Source organism: Alosa alosa, chromosome 14 (genome assembly GCF_017589495.1).
Source record: "Alosa alosa isolate M-15738 ecotype Scorff River chromosome 14, AALO_Geno_1.1, whole genome shotgun sequence".
Lineage (NCBI taxonomy): Eukaryota > Metazoa > Chordata > Actinopteri > Clupeiformes > Clupeidae > Alosa > Alosa alosa.
The window spans coordinates 25,202,329-25,220,897 of NC_063202.1; the positions used below are offsets into that span (position 1 = coordinate 25,202,329).

At 40.5% G+C, this 18,569-nt stretch overlaps 1 protein-coding gene across 12 annotated transcripts in view; it reads right to left on the bottom strand.

Annotated features, from left to right (window-relative positions):
* The window catches only part of neo1a (neogenin 1a), a 96,662-nt gene that overhangs the window by 48,295 nt on the left and 29,798 nt on the right, over positions 1 to 18,569 (bottom strand). For all 12 annotated transcript variants that reach the window (XM_048263444.1, XM_048263436.1, XM_048263441.1 and 9 more), the window contains exon 2: positions 6,102 to 6,419. In XM_048263444.1, coding sequence (XP_048119401.1) covers positions 6,102 to 6,419 — 318 coding nt within the window. The remainder of the gene's footprint in view (positions 1 to 6,101; positions 6,420 to 18,569) is intronic.

Sequence of the window (18,569 nt, forward strand, 5' to 3'; positions counted from 1 at the left end):
CCTAAACCCTACAGTTTTCGAGATATTCACAGAAAACTGTGTTTGCCCTACCCTCCTTTTCGGGGGTCCAGTCCAGCTGGGGGCTACAGATCAAAAAAACGATGGTTCCATGCTATCCATGTGGGGTTACATGCCCACCAAGTTTAGGGTGTACCCCGGTCTTTCAGTGTCCCGGGAATCATTGACGGAAATTTGGGCATGCGAAAAAAAAAAAAAAATCTTACTAAACCTATATGACCGCCGCTTCGCTGCGCGGCGGTCATAATTATTCATGGTCCTGCCCACTTGGTTAGTTCGTATCCACCCACAGAAGTTCTGACAGAATCTAGATTGAGCTAGTGCTAATACCACAGTCTATGGCTAATACACATAGTTGCTTAGTTACAGAATTTTGAATGCAATGGCAGAACGACAGCGAATCTGTGTGTTATACTTAAACAAAACATCTACATTGCATCCCCTGCCAAAGAAAGAGGAGTTGAGGGAGAAATGGTTACAATTGATTTTTGGAGAAATACCGGAACATGGTACCAACTTAGTAGTGTTTGACGCATTTCGAAGACGACGACTATGTCAACTATGGGGAATGCAGCAGGGGGTTTGCATCAAGTTGGTATTGAAACCTGGAGTTTTAAAAAATTTTAACTACATGCTCTATAGTGTGTGGTAGACACTACCGTAATTTTACATGCATTCAATTAGCATTTTGCCTGTTCCGGTTTATAACAAAAAATCCCTATGAGCGAATAAATGGGATTTCGATAATCATAAAAAAAAAATAATGCCTCCCATAATTAAATAACTGCTTACGAGTCCCGGCGTTTGTTTCCTGTCAATAAAATTAGCGTGCATGTTGTCTCCATGAGGACTTTACATCTGCTATAGAGCTGCACAGTCCCGCCCACAGCCAAAATGTGGTTAGGTGCCGGATGTAAGATTCCCATTCATTTGTCCCATTGACTTTTGGAAAAATCCGTATCTAAAGAGTTTTTACAGCATGTCTTAGGCTAACCAGCTACGGCATAACTCATAGGCATACAACATATCATTTCGAGTGAAAAAACGAAGAGAAAATCCCAAAAAAGTCAAAAGGTACAAGACTGTACATATTTTCATTTCCGAGCAAAGGAACTACTCATCCCATAAACCACCGCGCCTCACTGAATAATATAGGCAAAATCGGCACGATTTATTTTGCCATTTAAACCATTTCCAACCGGCGACAGCACGCAAACCCTTTCCTCCAAACAGTGATTTTTATATAGTGAATGTGCAGTTAATAGCCGTTATTTCACGAGTAATCATGTAAATAATAGTGTTTTGATAATGAATTGAATTTATCAGTGTATTTTATATTGTGTGTGTGTGAAAGCGGTTAACGTTAACGTTAGCAACATAGTGCCGTGCTTCGTAACGTTACCTGACTCATCCTATGCGGTCATCACTGCTCAGTCGGGCTGATGCATGGACTGGTGCAGCGGAAAATGAGGTTAAAGCCTGTGTTGCAGGTTAACCATCACTGTTGATTAATGGGTACATAAAGCACTCAATATATGTATATCTTTTTTAAAAATGTCTCCAAATGGTGTTAAATGCCAGTTTTTGTTGTTTTTAGCATTAGCGGGTTTTTTGTACGCAATTCGGTGATCACGTCACTTTGGGGACTACTTGATCTGTGCTTCATTCATTTCAATGCATTTCAATGGACACCGCGGTTACACTTTCAACATAAAGTTTGTATATTTACACTTCGAATTTCGTCACAGCATTTATATCACAGCTACCCTACCTGATGGTAATAACGGTACCTGATATCAATTTAGTAATTTTTCTGAATTTCGGGAGGTCTCGTTTTGGAGGGTATGTTTTACATTCATTCCTATGGGAAACGGTCGCAGTTACACTTTCAACATTAAGCTTGTATATTTACACTTCGAATTTCGTTACAGCATTTATATGACAACGACCCTATGGTCTAACAAAGATAACAATGTCTTCCGATTTTAGTTTAATGCAATTTTCTGAATTTGAGAGGCCTCGTTATGAGGCTACATAATGCACCTATTCAGTTCAATGTATTATGCTTATAACATTAGAACACTTTTTTTGTTACTGTCAGTGAACAGCACCGAATGAAAGTCAACATTTTCTTAGTGATCATGTCGTTAGTTCAGATAAGTAGGCTACCGGGCAAACTTAGTCATGATAGCTAGCTGGGCTACTTTTTGGTCCCACCTGTGAGCCACCCCTGTTACTTAGCTTCTAGCCGCCGCCGATTAGGCTGGTCGTGTCTTCAGCATGAATATTACTGCATGAACTACTGCTCGTGATTGATTGCCATTGACATCGTCAGGGTACGGCTTACCAAAGAGGGAGATAATATGGGCAAGTCGCAGTTTTGCAGGTGCTTGTGTGGACTGTGCCGTCCCGATGGAAACTGTGGTGGAGAGCTGCAGTAACTAGGGAAGCGAGTGCATTTTGGCCGCTGGTCGAGGAGCTCCCCTGTGACCAGCATATGACATGATATATCTAGCAATCTATCTACCTGTCTATACATATCTAGGCTATCTATAGCCTATCTATTTATCTATAATCTGCGCTATCTACTGCTGAACAATCCCTTACTCGTCTCTCTTTACTCCTCTCTCGTTACTCTCAAGGGTCTCAAGGTGGGCTTTGGTCTGTAGTCTCCCCAAGGTGACGTAATGCAATGCGTTGTGGGGGAAAGGAGAATCACTTCAAACGCTTTGAACCTGAACTTGAACTTGAAACCTGCTTTTTCGTATTATATTCCGTTTTGTGATACCCAACAACATCAAATACAATGGATAACAGTTTAAATGTTTATTATCAACAAGCAAATTGTGCAAATTCGTTGGAAAATGAACCCTTCAACACGGCCTTTAATGATTGATATGAATCATACAGTATGAAGGCTACAGTAGCCTAGCTAATGTTAACTAGCACTGCTAGCAGCATTAACGTTACCAACCTTCCTGCTTAACTCACCACAACTTTGTAGGTCTTGTCCCTCATGCTGGCCCTTACAAAACCCACAAACTGACTCTCGGAAACACAACAGTCAATAATGTGACCCGATTTAAAGTGGCTTTCACCCCTTTGGACACTCACTAAAACATAATATATTTCATATTGCTACTGCATTATGTAATGACATACAATGTCGGAAATGCTAAAGGTTAGCCTGTCGGATACCTGAAAAGTTTGAGTGTTTAAACTAACATTTACAGTGGTCTATTTGATAGTGTATTGGCCCTGACTAAGTTCGTGTGATGTATAAACCACAATCCTTGTTGATACAAGTACCAATATTCGTCAAGAAAGTTTTTAATCACATTAAGATTTTCGCCATAGGCAGTAAAAGACTCGGCCATCTTTGTCAATATTTTTCGCTGAGAACGTTTCAAACTATGACCATAACGGCCTTTCCACCAATCAGCAGTAGTCTCCTCAACCAGGCTTTTCAGACAATGCTAGAATAGCTTGAAATAAGCAATCCAAGGCATTTCCAACCCAAATAATGTTACAAACTCGATCAAAGGACATCAAGGATTATAAAAAAAATATGAAATAGGTGTGGCATGAGATCTTTCAGTAAATTAACCTTTTCCAGACCCACCCTCAATAGAGTGGTGAAGTCCCGCCCCATTCCGTTTGCCTCCATGGGACCTATCTTTAAAAAAAAATTGAACGGCAGTCTATGTCGAAAAAGAAATTATTTTCTGGTCCCGGTTGACTTGTGCCTTGAATTACCCATATGATGTTTGTCAATTTTAAAGACAATTTTTCATGTAAAGACATTTGCAGTTTGTTTCGTAACTATTGAATTACAACATTGTGAAAGATCGTAATTCCCATGACTACAAACCCATCAGTCGCGCTAGTGACGTTAGCTCATTTACAGCCACACTACACTGTAGATTGTACAAGCATACCAGCAACAGGTCTTAATTGGGCTTTCCTTGCCGAAGAAAATACCATGAGTCAGAGGATTAAACACATCAGGTAAGTTGTATTCGTCCATAGACTGTACATTACATACTGTTAAGTGACATGGCAGGCAGCAAGATGCAACCGTTAACTAGCATAACAGCTCTTATCGTTTCATTACGTTGGTGACATACACCGTTCGAGACGAGAGATGTAGTTCACTGAGTGGATTCGCACAAAACCAACATAACTTTTGAAGTCTATCGAACAACAGTACTTTCTTGACGTGAAAAATTATCTTTTAAATTCACACACATCATATGTGAAATTTGTGGGACAATTCAAACTGGACCAAAAAATAATTGTTATCTCTCCATTAACTCCCGTTCATAATTTTTTGAAAGATAGGTCCCATGGACCGGAAGTAGAAGGGGCGGGACTTCACCACTCTATTGAGAAGGGTCTGGTGTCAACGAGGCTAAGACATCGTGAGACTGAGACTTATCAGCGTCACGGGTTGGCTTCGATGTGAGTGGTTGAAGTAGCACGTCAATAGATGACGGACAAGTGGCTTATTCAATCATATGCAAGCATTTTTTGATTAGGCCCAGCCTTCTGAAGCAACACTTCAATGGATCGGTTCCAGATGGATGAGTGGAGCTAGGCGGAGCGAAATTCATCTGGCTAGGGTCAGGTTAAACCTCATTATGAACTGCAAGCACTTGACGCTGATTGGCTGCCTTTGCTGCCACTCAAAAGAATGTAACTTTGCCGGCTTCGGAACACGGACAGACCAACTTTTTACAGCTATGGCCCATTCACAGATTCAGCCTTATATTGTAATGCATAAATTTGCCCGACGGCATTGGGTCTTGGGCTGATGGTAGCCTACCGTTCAGGCAGAAAGAAAATAGAACCGTTTCAACTAGGCCTTTTTGTAATAATATGAGCATCAAAATAGACAGAAGAGGCTCGCTCAAAGGCTGATGCTTATAGTTTTGTATTAAAAGTCGAAACGTATAGAGTCTTAGGACAGAAGTTGGAATACAAACGTTACAAATGTTTCCCATTTCCAATGTCTTGGAGACAGCTGGATAGGCTGCTTTCATGTTTTTGAGTTAATGCACCAGGCGAAACATCTTCACAAACTAAAGGTGCAGATGCCGACTTGCCATCGTCTTAATGTGAGCATGGCATGATCATTGGTAACAACTGATTCAGCTAAAGCTTAGGTAAGGGGGTAATCCGCGTGTCGAAGTTTGATGCCAAGGATCCTAACCAAGCCTCCACATTTGACGAGTTCGGAGTGACACGCAAACGAAAAAGGCACTACATAGCCTGCACTTGAGCACCATTGAACTCTTTCACCCAATAAAAGCTTACTAGATATTGCTACTGTATGACCGCCAATGCAGTCACTTTAGACCAACCTTCTTAGTGTAGCCTAGGCTAGGAACACTTACCCAGATGCTTATGTGGAAACTGTGTTCGCATGACCGAGAGAGAAAAAGTATGCTACCGGTAAATACAACCGATGCTAACACTTTATGCAATTCCATACAGATACACATCTGTACCAATGTTTCATGAGTATGGCCTATCTGAATGTAGTGGGAATCCAATTAAAAATGAACAGCAGCCACGCATATCGTGCATTTCTTTTGGTGGGAAGGTAATGAAATGTTTGCACACCGCTTGCACAGCCTGGATGCCTATGAGCACTCCTTGGAACGCGACTCGCCATTTCGCCTTGAACTTCATGAACACTGCTGCAATTTACTTGCTGTATGGGGCAGGAGGGCGGGTGTGTGCAAATTATTTCAAAGGGGAGGGAATGGAATGAGAGAGTTGGGGGCAGTGAGACACATTTTACGTCATTTGTATCCATTGTTCCGATTGGCCCAATTTCTGCGAATATTTCTAAAAGAGGAATTTCTATGAAACGGACATATTCAGAATGTCTAGCTCTTTTTGTATGTTCTGTAGGTAGACTACCGTTATTCAACAAAGACAAGGTAAAAATGTTTTTTTGATTCTCCGTCTCCTTTAAGAGTGTTATACACAAAATAGAATGTAATACTGTGGCAATTAATGCCATGCATAAAATAATACAAATGAATGAAACAATGAATGCAAATAAGTTTTCTTACCTGCCACGCTGAGCCGTGCTGTCTTACTACTTATAGTGCCCATGTTCTGGATGGATGCCACACATTGGTAAATACCCTCATCAGGTTTATTGTGTTTTGAATGCAGCACTGACGAGATGAACAGTGAGCCGTCGTCCAGGAGGTGTCGTCGCTCATCTGCCTGCAGCCTCAAGAAGCTACCATCTTTCTTCCACTCTACCCGAGCAGCTACTGGGCTGTCAACTGAGCAGTTTAGTATGGCCGGTCCACCTCGTACCACAAGTATGTCCACTGGTTCCACAGAGAAACCAAATGGAATGAATTGAGGCACTGTTGACTCTGGAAAAAAAAAAGAAAAGTCCAATCAAACAGCATGTCTAAAAAGTCTAAAAACTAGGTCTGAAAGCAGTAAATCAGAAAATAATATCAATATAGGCTTCATTGGGTTATAATATCACAAAAATGTCCAGGACAGAACTTCAAATGAAGGGTTCTTGGGCCATTCTGCATCAAATCTGATAAGGTTGTTGCTGCATTGTCTCAGATTTTACTCAAACCTTGTTATTAATGAGTTCAAAAACTAAGGCCTCTAAAATACAACCCCTGGCAAAAAGCATGGAATCACCACTCCTGGAGGATGGTTCATTCAGCGGTTTTATTTTTTAGAAAAAAAGACCAGACAAATCATAGATTTGTGTTTCTGTAAACACAGAATGTGATTGTGTGTTTCTGTAACAAATGAAACATGAAAATGTATTTTTTAGATTATGTAGAGGGAAAACAATGTTGAATTATCTAAACCTATATCCTGCAATGAGTTAAGAGGGGAGCTACATATCAAACATCCTGCTGCAACAACACAATCAGAAATTGGCTGTATGAGACCACCACCTTTTTAGTAACAATGTTGCTTGTTAAACCACTCATTGCCTTGCCTTGCTAGTTGCTAGCTTACTAGTTTGCCAGCAAAGTTAAACAAATACAGACATTCCCCACAGTCAATGGAATTGCATTTGTTCAGCGATGGCGGGGTAACGTCACTTCTGTTGACGTTCAAACAAAACAGAGAGCTAGCTCACTACTTCCTCTCTCTCCCTCCCGTGCAATTGAAACTCTCCTGAACGCGCATCAGGGGGTCGTTTCTAGAAAGCATCATTTGCTAACTTGCATCGCAACCTTGGTAGTTCGCTCCATCGTTCTTGGATTTGGTGTTTCTAGAAAGGGTAGTTCGAACTCTCAATCGCAAACAAGGACGCAAAGTTTGGTCGTTTGAACTACTGCCCCTAGGCAGTCGCACTTGTGTCGTTCCTTGGTAGTTCCTGTTGGTGTCCGGAACGCCTAACCAAAAAATTCACAACCGCCTAACCAAAATTTGCGAAGTGGATGTTTATCTCGTGACTCAATGATTGATCTATCCTTTAGCTTCATTTTATTAAGACACTGACTCCCCTACTTGGCTCATTCCTGCTATTTATGTTAATTCAAGTATTGCCTTGCTTTTAGTATTATAATCTTCACAGTCCCTTACATCAGCAGTGACAAATAGTGTAGTGGCTAAAGCAGATGACTTATTATCCCAACGTTGTAGGTTCGATTTTCTTATGATGTGAGATTGTCCTCTTGCTTCTCGCTACCTGCAGGTGAACTAGTGTGACATTCAATTGTTTTTGACTGATGTATTGTACCTATGGTCTCTCGATGTAGAGTAACTATATACATAAATATGTATGGTCAAAACCTATTGTTGTGTCTCGTAGGCCTACTCTTAGTCAGAGATGAAAAGAAGAGATAGGACGTGAACTCCGGCCAAGCGCTCAGTGCACTGACGAGCTGCCGTTAAGCCACGAGACAGTTGATATGCTATTGGATACCCAGACATTTGTCCAGGCTATATATTTTTTCCAACATAGATATTTAACACAAATAATGACTCATATTGGTCTGCTTAACCTTTAAACACTGTTCGTTGCTACACCCCTTAATTTACTGTTCGCGGTCAAATTTGACCTGACCGTTTTAACTGCTCTTAAATACCAATACCATGACAAAAAGTATTATTTAATAGAACATTATTGTAAACAGACCCTTATTAGAACATTAACATCTACATCACGTGTGTTTGTGTGTGTGGGTGTGGGTGTTTCTGTATGTGCATGAATGTGTGCGAACATTGGTGGTTCACATGCTCAGTGGCAACATGACAACATGAACTGACAACATTAAGTGTGTGTGTGTGTGTGTGTGTGTGTGTGTGTGTGTGTGTGTGTGTGTGTGTGAATGCCTATGTGTGTGAACATTGGTGGTTGAGAGAGAGAGGAGTAGTTCGCACACTGAAAGAATTGACTTAAACAAAGTCTACAGCAAGAGTTTGTCCATTTAATTTTGGGAGCACGAACAGACGTTTCAGCCGTCCGGCTATTCTCAATGCTCACCGGACGTTTCAGCCGTCCGGCTATTGAGAATAGCGGACGGCTGAAACATCTGCTCTATGCTCCCCAAAATTAAATGGACAAACTCTTGCTGTAGACTTTTTAAGTCAATTCTTTCAGTGTGCGAACTACTCCTCTCTCTCTCTCTCTTCAACTCTTGGTTTAAACACACCTGGCTAAAACTCTAGATCATCTGAGCGCAACAATACTCCCCTGCAACATTGGTGGTTCACACATACAAGTGACAACATGACAACATGAACTGACAACATGTACTGAGTGTGTGTATGTGTGCGTGTGTCTGAGTGGGTGTACATGTGTGTGTACTATATGTGTGCATGTGTGTGGGAACATTGGTGGTAAGTTGTAGGAGTGTCTTTTATCTCCTGGATGAAAATTATACTCTTTCCCATTCATTTCCTATGGCGGTCATTTTTGACCGTAAACAAAAAAAGTGTTTCTACGTTGAATAAATCACTCAAAATTCAAAGAAAGTAGTCAAAATAAATTATGAGTGTTCAAAAGCCTTTTTTGAAGGATTTCATAAGATTTTGAGGCAATCTGATGAAAAATGCCATATTTATGGTACAGGGAATGTGTAAATCGGTCATTTTTGACCGGAACAGCGTTAGAAGGTTAAGTTAACTGTTTTATATGCTTGCAATAGGTTTAGGTTTTGGCTGATGGCAATGACAATGCCATGCAGCATTAATCACTCGGTTTATATTAGAAAAATGTCGACATAGGCCGTGACAGAACATTTCTAGGGGTGGGGTATTATACGTTGCCACTGTTTCCACCAATGATATGTATCGCTGCATCATCAACAACGTTGTTGGAACTACGGTGTTCGAACGTCGGAGGTAGCGAATTGCGACACAGGTACGATGCTTTCTGGAAACAGGTGTAACAGTGCCGTTGTTTGGTCGCAAGTTGCGTCGTACCATGGTGGTTGAGCAACGTCGTTGCTAACTTTTCTAGAAACGACCCCCTGGTCGGTTATTGGTTGGAACACTTTCTTTTGCCTTTGAGTGGTTAGCAACACTTGTTGGTAGCAATTGTTTTTGTGTGCAGATATCAGAGCCTAGGCTGCCTACAGAGACACATTTTTTTGACGGCCTGCTTATGGGGCAGGCAGTTAGCGGATCGTTAGGAAAGATTAGATGAATGTGATCATTTATGTTTGGGCCTTTTTTGGGCCTCCAATCGCTGCTACAACCTTTACGAAGCAGTTCTCGTCCAACTAAAACTCTGTCATGTCTTGACATCCAAGAGTTGTGACAACACATTATAAAAGTAAAAATAAAAGCCATGAGGTTGTAACCATTCTAAAACGTCTGTACTCAGTTTATCGATTTTATTCGTTCTAGCACAACTTTTCTCCTGCCCTGTCATTCACTTGCTCTCACTGGGTTTTGGTTTGGGTTAGTTTCTGCTATTCTGTCATGTGGTATAATCCTTTGTCCTTTTTTTAAAAAAAGGAACAAAGTACAGTAGGCTTGGAATGAAGACTGATGCAGTCTTTTTTAAAATGCAGCCGAATCATGGTCATTCTAAAATTAAATTGTGCAGGTATGAATTGAGATTGCAATTTTATTCCAATTAACTGTGTAGCCCTACTAGCATGCTACATAATATGCTATGCAGAAATCTGGAAAAGAAATACTAGAAAATACCAAATATATAGTCAAGCAATATAAATTAGATTAATGTTTAGTAGGGAAAAGTCCATAACTTTCCAGTCCCAGTGCATAAAGGTGCAGTCAGTGATAAAGTTTGTTTAGCCTATGTTTCTATTTAAATTGATTAGCAGACGCTTTTGACCAAAACAATGTACATTATATTCTAACCAAGGACCAAAGGAAACACACCAGAGAGGTAGCTCACCCCTCCCTTTAGTATTCCCAGAGAAACTTTATTCACGACACCGGAAACAGGTTACAAACACACAAGCATCCTAGCGAGCATGAGAGCAACAAATCTGTCGTAGACAAAGTCTTACCATTATTTATAGGACTAAAGGAGTTGGAAATGTACCCATTTAAGATTTAGCCTGGGTTTTTTCCCATGCTGCCTTGCGCGTGATTATATTCATGCTGCTAGGCAGCCTGGATTCCATGGACTTCATTTTCACCTCAACGAAGGAACCAATCACAGAACAGAGGGGAGACAGCAAGACGATGACGACACACCGAAGTGGTTATGAGCTACGTACAGACGCATTTGATAGATATTCGTAGCACCCAATAAACAGCTCTGGGCATTCGTAAACCACGTTTTAAATACGAGAGACGTTAGCCAGGCTATTTAAGACTGATTTACTTGTTCATGTGTTGTTTGTTATTCCGTAAAAACCTGGAGAATAATGATATATTGTATTTTTGTACCTCCTTTAAAAATGATTCTCGAATACAAATTTATTTGACAAAGAACCAAAACAGAAAAAATAAATCACTAACAGGGCAATCTTTGTGAGTTTCACTGGGGTTATCAAACAGGCAACGTCCTTCATTGTTGTTTCGTTGAATTAGGACCTCTCCCTCCACACTCATGATGGGTTGAGATGTAACAAACAGACACATGAACAAGTAACACTCCAGAAAAACAGATTTCATTTATCTCTGGGACAATTCAGGTCGCAGCACGACCTCAAGTAGTTTGTAAGAGCCTCTACCAGTGTTTTCTCTTTTCAGTGTTCGTCCTTGAAATCCAACATTCGAAATCCAAAGTCTTGCAGGTGACTTTTCTACAAAGCCTCTAGTCCTAGGCCTATCTTCACCGGTCTTGTGTGTGCTTGCTAGCATTGTTCTCTTGCTTTTGCATGGAGTATATATTTTATCATATTTTGACTTGTTCTATTCATAGGCTTCCTCCATCACATTTTCATAGGGAATAGTTAGATCAATAAAGTAGGTGATCCGCTGACATTCAGAAAACAACACTGACACTGGCAATTGCCTTTCAACATCCGCCAGGAGTTCCCAATCCCACACTTTGCTCCACCTTTCTGTATTGTTTGTGTTTGCCTATTGGCCACTTTTCTGCCCCTTCGCACAAAAGAAATTCTACAGTTCCTGTTACTAACCGGCAAAGAGTTAACCTCAACTCTCTTTGTTCTCAAGCAAACTCTCAAGGTGTAGCGACCCTGGTTCAAAATAGTTTTACAACCGGACAAAGTATGCTTTAAAGAGCCATGACCCATTCATAGCTTACAGTTTCCGTCTACACCAACCCACTGACTGAGGCTCTGTGGAGTTGGAAGAAAATAACTGGCTCCTACATTGAAATTAATGTGGTAATGTGGCCCAAAGTTGTCTCCAGCTGATCTTCCTCTTCTCAACATCATGCGTTCATGCCAGCTCATTCATTGCTCTTGTTTTGCTTGAGACACTGCTGTTGATTGTCTATCCTCCTCTTGTTCACAAACAAAGCCAGTTACCATCGGTCTCTTCTCCTGTGCTGTAGCCTTACCCCATGCTTTCCAATTGGCACCCAGACCAAACCCTGCTCTTCCACTCTGCACCTGCCCAACAATATCCCTATGGTGCAATGTGCCTTGAGCATGCTTAAAGGTGCCCTGCCACACAAAAACGTTTTTACTTGTATTTTTTTAATATGTTAGGTCCATATGTTTGTGCTATGTCGTGAATGTGAAAATTAACAGCTACCCCCTCTGTCAGCTCTAGCCACTGAAAAGTAATGAGCGGAGAAATTAGGCCAGTTGCAAAAGCTCTTTAGTTTGACGTGGAATTGATAAAGCTCATTACTATTCATGAGCTCGCCCAGTTGAGACCATGCCCACAAAATTGGCTTGTGCTCTATGCACGAACAGAACTTCAACAATGCATTTTGCCCAAGAACCCAGACTTGAGGATCAAATGGCTTCAGTTTATTTTTTGGAACAATGCCACAGACTTTGCAAAAAGGCTGGAGCCGTAGGCTACCATCGCAGCAGTGTATGACCAGTGCCCGTAAGTAAAACGTTAGTCAACTCAAGGAAGTGTTATGTTATACAGGTTTAATGCACTCGCTAGCCTAGCAGGTTTAATGCCCATTTGGACAATGCTAGCACTCGCTAGCCATGCTACGTTCATGCCATGAAGCTAACATTAGTCGATAACAGCTACCATCGTGGCAGTCTACGACCAGTGCTCAGTCCGTAAGTAAAACGTTAGTCAACTCAAGGAAGTGTTATGTTATACAGGTTTTATGCACTCGTTAGCCTAGCAGGTTTTTATGTCCATTTGGACAAAGCTAGCACTCGCTAGCCAAGCTAAATTCATGCCATGAAGCTAAAATGAGTTGATAATGGCTGTCATATTATGGACGACACCTACTAGCTGTTAGCCAATCAGAGTCAAGCAGCTTAGCTCGTTGAATATTAATAAGAACCGGTGCAAATCGAGCCGAGTCTTCCTGCAGGCTTTCAAAACCACGCTAGAATGGCTTGAAACAAGGTAACCAAGGCATGTTTTCCGCAAAAAATGTTAGAGTCCATGGTAGAACTTCAGACATTACCACAAAGTAATGAAATACGTGTGGCAGGGCATCTTTAACACTGCTTACTGTATACCACACTGATGGGGCACTGTTCTTGATGACTGGATCCTTAGATGGTGACCGTCATCTCTGGACTGGTCTTAGCACATTGAACTCCCTTCACAAAGCTGGTCATTGGTAACTCAAAATTCCCTTACCATACAATGCTACCATACTTAAACAACATGGCTTCCCTATCCTTTTCCTAAGAGCATTATTAACAAATATCTCAAACCTACAAACAGCAATTTCAAAGAGTCATTCAACTTGGCTGACAGCCAACGGGTACATTAGCCTCGTGAGACCATCCTGATCTCGCGAGCTTCAGTTTTCCACTCGCAGATCAGTCTGGCATCTTTCCCATAGAGAACATTTGGAGCCGTTCGCCAAACAAACGGCCAATCAGTGTTGGTTTTGAGGCGGGTTTAGGTGTGTATAGAATAATGTATAGATAATGTAGGGTCATTCCACGTCAATTCAACCAGGGCCCACGCACTTAGGTCTCAAAAAATTCTGAAAAAATTACCAGGTGTACCTATGTTACCCAGGAGACACACTGTAAAATTACTCTTACGTAAGATATATACTTTCCAAGATACAGCCAGTTTTACAGGGGGAGGGGGGTGTCGATTTTGTTCGGCCTCTTTTTTTTGTCAAAGTTCACAAGCCCACAGCGCAAGAACTAAACCATGTAGGAGGCTCAAATTTTGGTACATAAATAGGAATAGTATGTAGCAAAATCGTCACGTTTGGTCTGGATAATCCTGCATGGTCATAGCTGTCCCTCAAAGTTGATACACATTTTATTGGAGTTTTTGGCTGGGCTCTGTTTAAGCCTTCAGAAGACATATTTGTACTCAACATAGGCTCTTGATTTATTTTCCTTACTGAGATAAGTAGAAACACTCTCACAAAAAACAATGAACAGAAAATAAATTCCTTCAGGGTCTGAACAGCAGACTTTACAAGTCTAAAAAATCATTTTGGTTCTCATTTTCAGAGCACCCAAACACCTTGTGGGAATATACAAAGATTTTTTTTCTCCATGATCTTTTCTTTTCAAAAACACCAATTTGACTTGTCTTATGCCAATCTTTCTTTTTTATTTTCCACCCTGAACATGTGCAAAATGCCCCATTCACATCGTGACGTGACGATTTTGCTACATACTATTCCTATTTATGTACCAGCATGCAAAATTTGAGCCTCCTACATGGTTTAGTTCTTGCGCTGTGGGCTTTTGAACTTTGACAAAAAAAAGAGGCCGAACAAAATCGACACCCCCCTCCCCCTGTAAAACTGGCTGTATCTTGGAAAGTATTGATCTTACATAAGAGTAATTTTACAGTGTGTCTCCTGGGTAACATAGGTACACCTGGTAATTTTTTGAGAATTTTTTGAGACCTAAGTGCGTGGGCCCTGGTTGAACTGAACGTGGAATGACCCTGTATAGAACGCCGGTCATTATCGGGAAATAGGTCCCTTTAGGGCGGAACAAGACCTAGGTTAGTAGCTGGGTGCCATCTTGTAGTCTTCACAGCCAATAACCCATTTCGATGCCCTGGACCTTATAATTACCTCCATGGCCTCTGATTAGGGATGTAACGGTATGAAAATTTAACCTCACGGTTATAGTGACCAAAATTATCACGGTTTTCGGTATTATCACGGTATTTTTTAAAAGTGTGTTCAATATGTTCAGAAAGCACTGATAGGCCTACACAAGCTGAAATAGTTTCAAAACGTGTCCCGTTCAGTTTTTCATGTTTAATTGGCTATGTGATTATCGCTTAAGTTACCCTACCATGCCTTGGAAGTTGCTATTACTGTTATTTGGATCCAATGAGTGAGACCAGGCTTGGAATTTCACCATTCTGGGGGCAAGGCAACTTGGCCTTCAGTTGGGCATATTTGGTGGAGGGCACAAAGGCCACATAGGCTATAAAAATTATCAAAGTTGTATAGCCTATACACTGCCGTAGACCTGCATCACTGTATGAAACATTACAAAAACATGAAACATGACATATTACATAGAACTGCAAATCATCTGATCATTTAGTATTTACAGATATCTAGGCTATATTTAACATTTATTTTATATTTGGCCTGTTATGAAATCATGTATTGAACAATTTAAGCACAGTTCAGCTTTAAGAAACTCAAATAGCCTAGATGCATGCTTAGCATTTTGCGATCTACTTTCACAAACTCTTAGTCAGCTGTGCTCTGATTTACCAATATCTAGGCGATATTTGTAACATTTATTTTGTATTTGGCCCGTTATGAAATCATGTGAAACAATTTAAACACATTGTAAAACTTAAAGCCCAAATTTGGAGACATCCATGCATGTCGAAATGTACTGCAAATTCAAAAGTGGATTACTCTGGAACGGCTAACTGTACAGGGGACTGCTTTACACCTTTATGTTCGGTAAGGTCTGCTGTTTATTCTGATATATAGTTTGTCATGTGTTAAACGAAAGGTTCGTGAAGTATTGCACCGAGAGGAATGGGTAGGGAGATGGACGAAAACCTTCAGTAGAATTTATGATTAAATTTAATTATATTATTTACGTTTCTCGCGAACCGTTCACCACAGCAATTCGTGGCTAACATCGTTTAAAAGCTGAGAAAAAGCTCTTTCATGTGATACTTGTGATGTCTGTGTGATGAGTAGGCTACTTCACGAGTAGTTCAACTGAGAAGAATACTGTAGTTGAATTTAGACGCACTTTCTTTCTTGCGCTGTCACTTTCTCCACTGCGTAAAAGACTAAATTAATTTGCGCTGTGAATGCTAAGATTATTTTGACAGGCCATAGGCTAAATAAAATTCGCTATTAGTAGGACGCAAAGCAGAATATTGAAAGAAGGGCATCAAGGCCACCTTGGCCTGTAAACCTCTGATTTTCAAAGGGACATCACGGCCAACGCAAGGGGCAACGACGTGGCCGCCGTGAAATTCCTACCCTGAGTGAGACCAAAGTAAGTGTTCGAAATAAATCTTTAGGCTACTGTGTTCTTCTGATAACGTGAGTGGAATGGATTTAATGTGCACGCGAACATAAAAAGACGCAGAGTGCAAATGATACAGTGCAAGTTTTGCGGTGAAAATGTTCCGCCTTTTAAAATCAGGTGTAGCCTAATCCAAATAGCAGTTAAAACCATCAATTAGACAACAGAATCAGTAGGGTACCAATTTTGCTTCATTGTACCAGGCCTACTGTATGTCAAAAGCAGGCTCGGATGAAGCTGGGAAGGATTAAACACACGGTTTCAACACTGTGGTAATCAACCGTGATGATTATGATATTTCAAAAGAAAACGGTAATTGTCATCATCAACATTTTTATCACGGTTTATCATTATACCGGTAATCGTTACATCCCTACCTCTGATGAAATGACACATCCAGCCATTATGCTGCCCATCCACCTCCAAATGCTGCCAGGATGTGGTAGGCCTATTAGCCAGCCCAAACCTTGTTGGGTGGAAGACAAACATGTTCTCAATATGACTGAACCCTTCATTATAAGTTTGTACGGCATATTCATTGATTTTCTTCAAGGCCCTAGATTTCTTTTTGAAAAAAGTGCAAAAAGAGTGACATTAAGGGTAGTATAAACTTTTTTTTGTACTATTTAGTATCAATCATGTACCAATGTTGTACCATAGATAAATAGAGTCCAAATCAGGCCATCCTTAAAAATATTTTCGTTTGCCGTAACCCGACCGACCCTGTCAATTTAGAACCGACCCACATATTTATTTTTTTCCCCCTTTTAGTCCCACTGACTTGCCGGTTGCAAACTTGCGTTAAGACCGACCGATTTTTTTTTACTCTAAACAACCAATACAGATAAACTAGTATTTATTTTAGTAGCCCTAAGTATTGTGAATATAAATTGCCTACATACAAACGTAGGCTCTCAAATAAAACCCTGTGGCGTCATCTGTACACCATTGGTTTACGCATGTCACACTATGGCCGATACGCTTCGTTTCATTCACACAAACATCTCAACAACGCTCATTACTTGGCACGAAGTTCTGGAAGAACTGTGCCCAGATCTTTTCCCATCCCTTCTCCCCTCTAGTGTAACAGTGACGTGTTGAAGAATTGAAATTGGTTGTGGTCTATTCAGTAGCCTATTTCTCAAAATATGGGTCTGCAACGTGGAGACTGATGGTCCGCGGAGTCGTGGAGTGAAATTATGCCCGGTGCTTCGTCTGATAATTTGCTGCGAAGTTGATCAAGATACCATGGGCCGACAAAAAAAAGAAAACAAACGTTTCTGCTATCGATGTCATTAAACATGGAGCCATACAATAAAGTGGTGGTATGAGCGTTCATTCAATGCAGGCGTCTGCACGAGAGAAACTGAAACTAATTAATATTGTTGGTATCAAAGCTTCGCTTCAACCTATTGAATGCTATTTAATTGTTTAACGACACTTGGTAGAACGACGTTGATTTTTGGAACTTCCATAGAAACAGAGCAGAGACTGTATAATACACTGTATAGCACTGAGTATTGTATAGTCAAATTTGAATATAACGTGGCCAAAAGCTATTGTAGCCTTCTTTCTCTGTTAAAGATCAACAGATCAGTGATTTACAGTGATGGCCAAAAGTATTGGCACCCATGCTAAAGTTGACTGAAAAGAGGAATATAAAATCATCTTTTGGAAATTGATCTTAATGCCTTAAGTGAAAAATGAGGAAATATCTAACCTTTAAGGACACCAATTTTCTTAGTGAATGAATAATGCATCATAAATAAATAAATGTTCTTCCTTAAAATACAGGGGTCATAAGTATTCCTACCCCCATGTTAAATTCAAAGTTTGGGTAGGCTAGGAATAATAGCCTACTTTACCATAACCTTGATGCTGGTAACATTAACTTGCATTCTGCTGCAGGTCAGCATTGACCAGCAATTGTAGCATAGTTAAAGAAGATATTACCAAAAATTCAAAAATGTTCTCTTAACTTGCCTGGATATAATTTTAAAGCTCATCTCTAATGATAATAGCTCAACCTTTAATGTAGTGTCACTGTGACTAATTTTGCCAGAAAAGGGGGGTGTGGATTAAGAGCACCAACAATGAAAAGTATTTTTTGTTTCAGGTCCATGCTGAAAACTATTGACCCAACTAACCAAAAGTACTAACCTAGGTAGACAATTTGAAGATTTTGATTGGACAAATCCATGAGATGATGTTCTAGGTAAGTTGGTGTGGAATGAAAGCCTTATCCTCTGAGGGGAGAAAATCTACAAATAGTTGTTCCATTTTCCTGTAACCAAACACTGACACAGGATGTCAGATGGTAGGGAACAAATGTTGTTAGAAAAGATACCCTACAAGTGTTGGGTGTAGCAGGATGGGAGGACTGGCTTTTCCATGTTCAAAAATAGTGAAGTTAGCACCACTTTAAAATATTTGACTTCCGTTTTCCATTCAGCATGCTATGTTTCCAGTCAATGTCCAAATGCAACAGGTAGGCCTATCTTA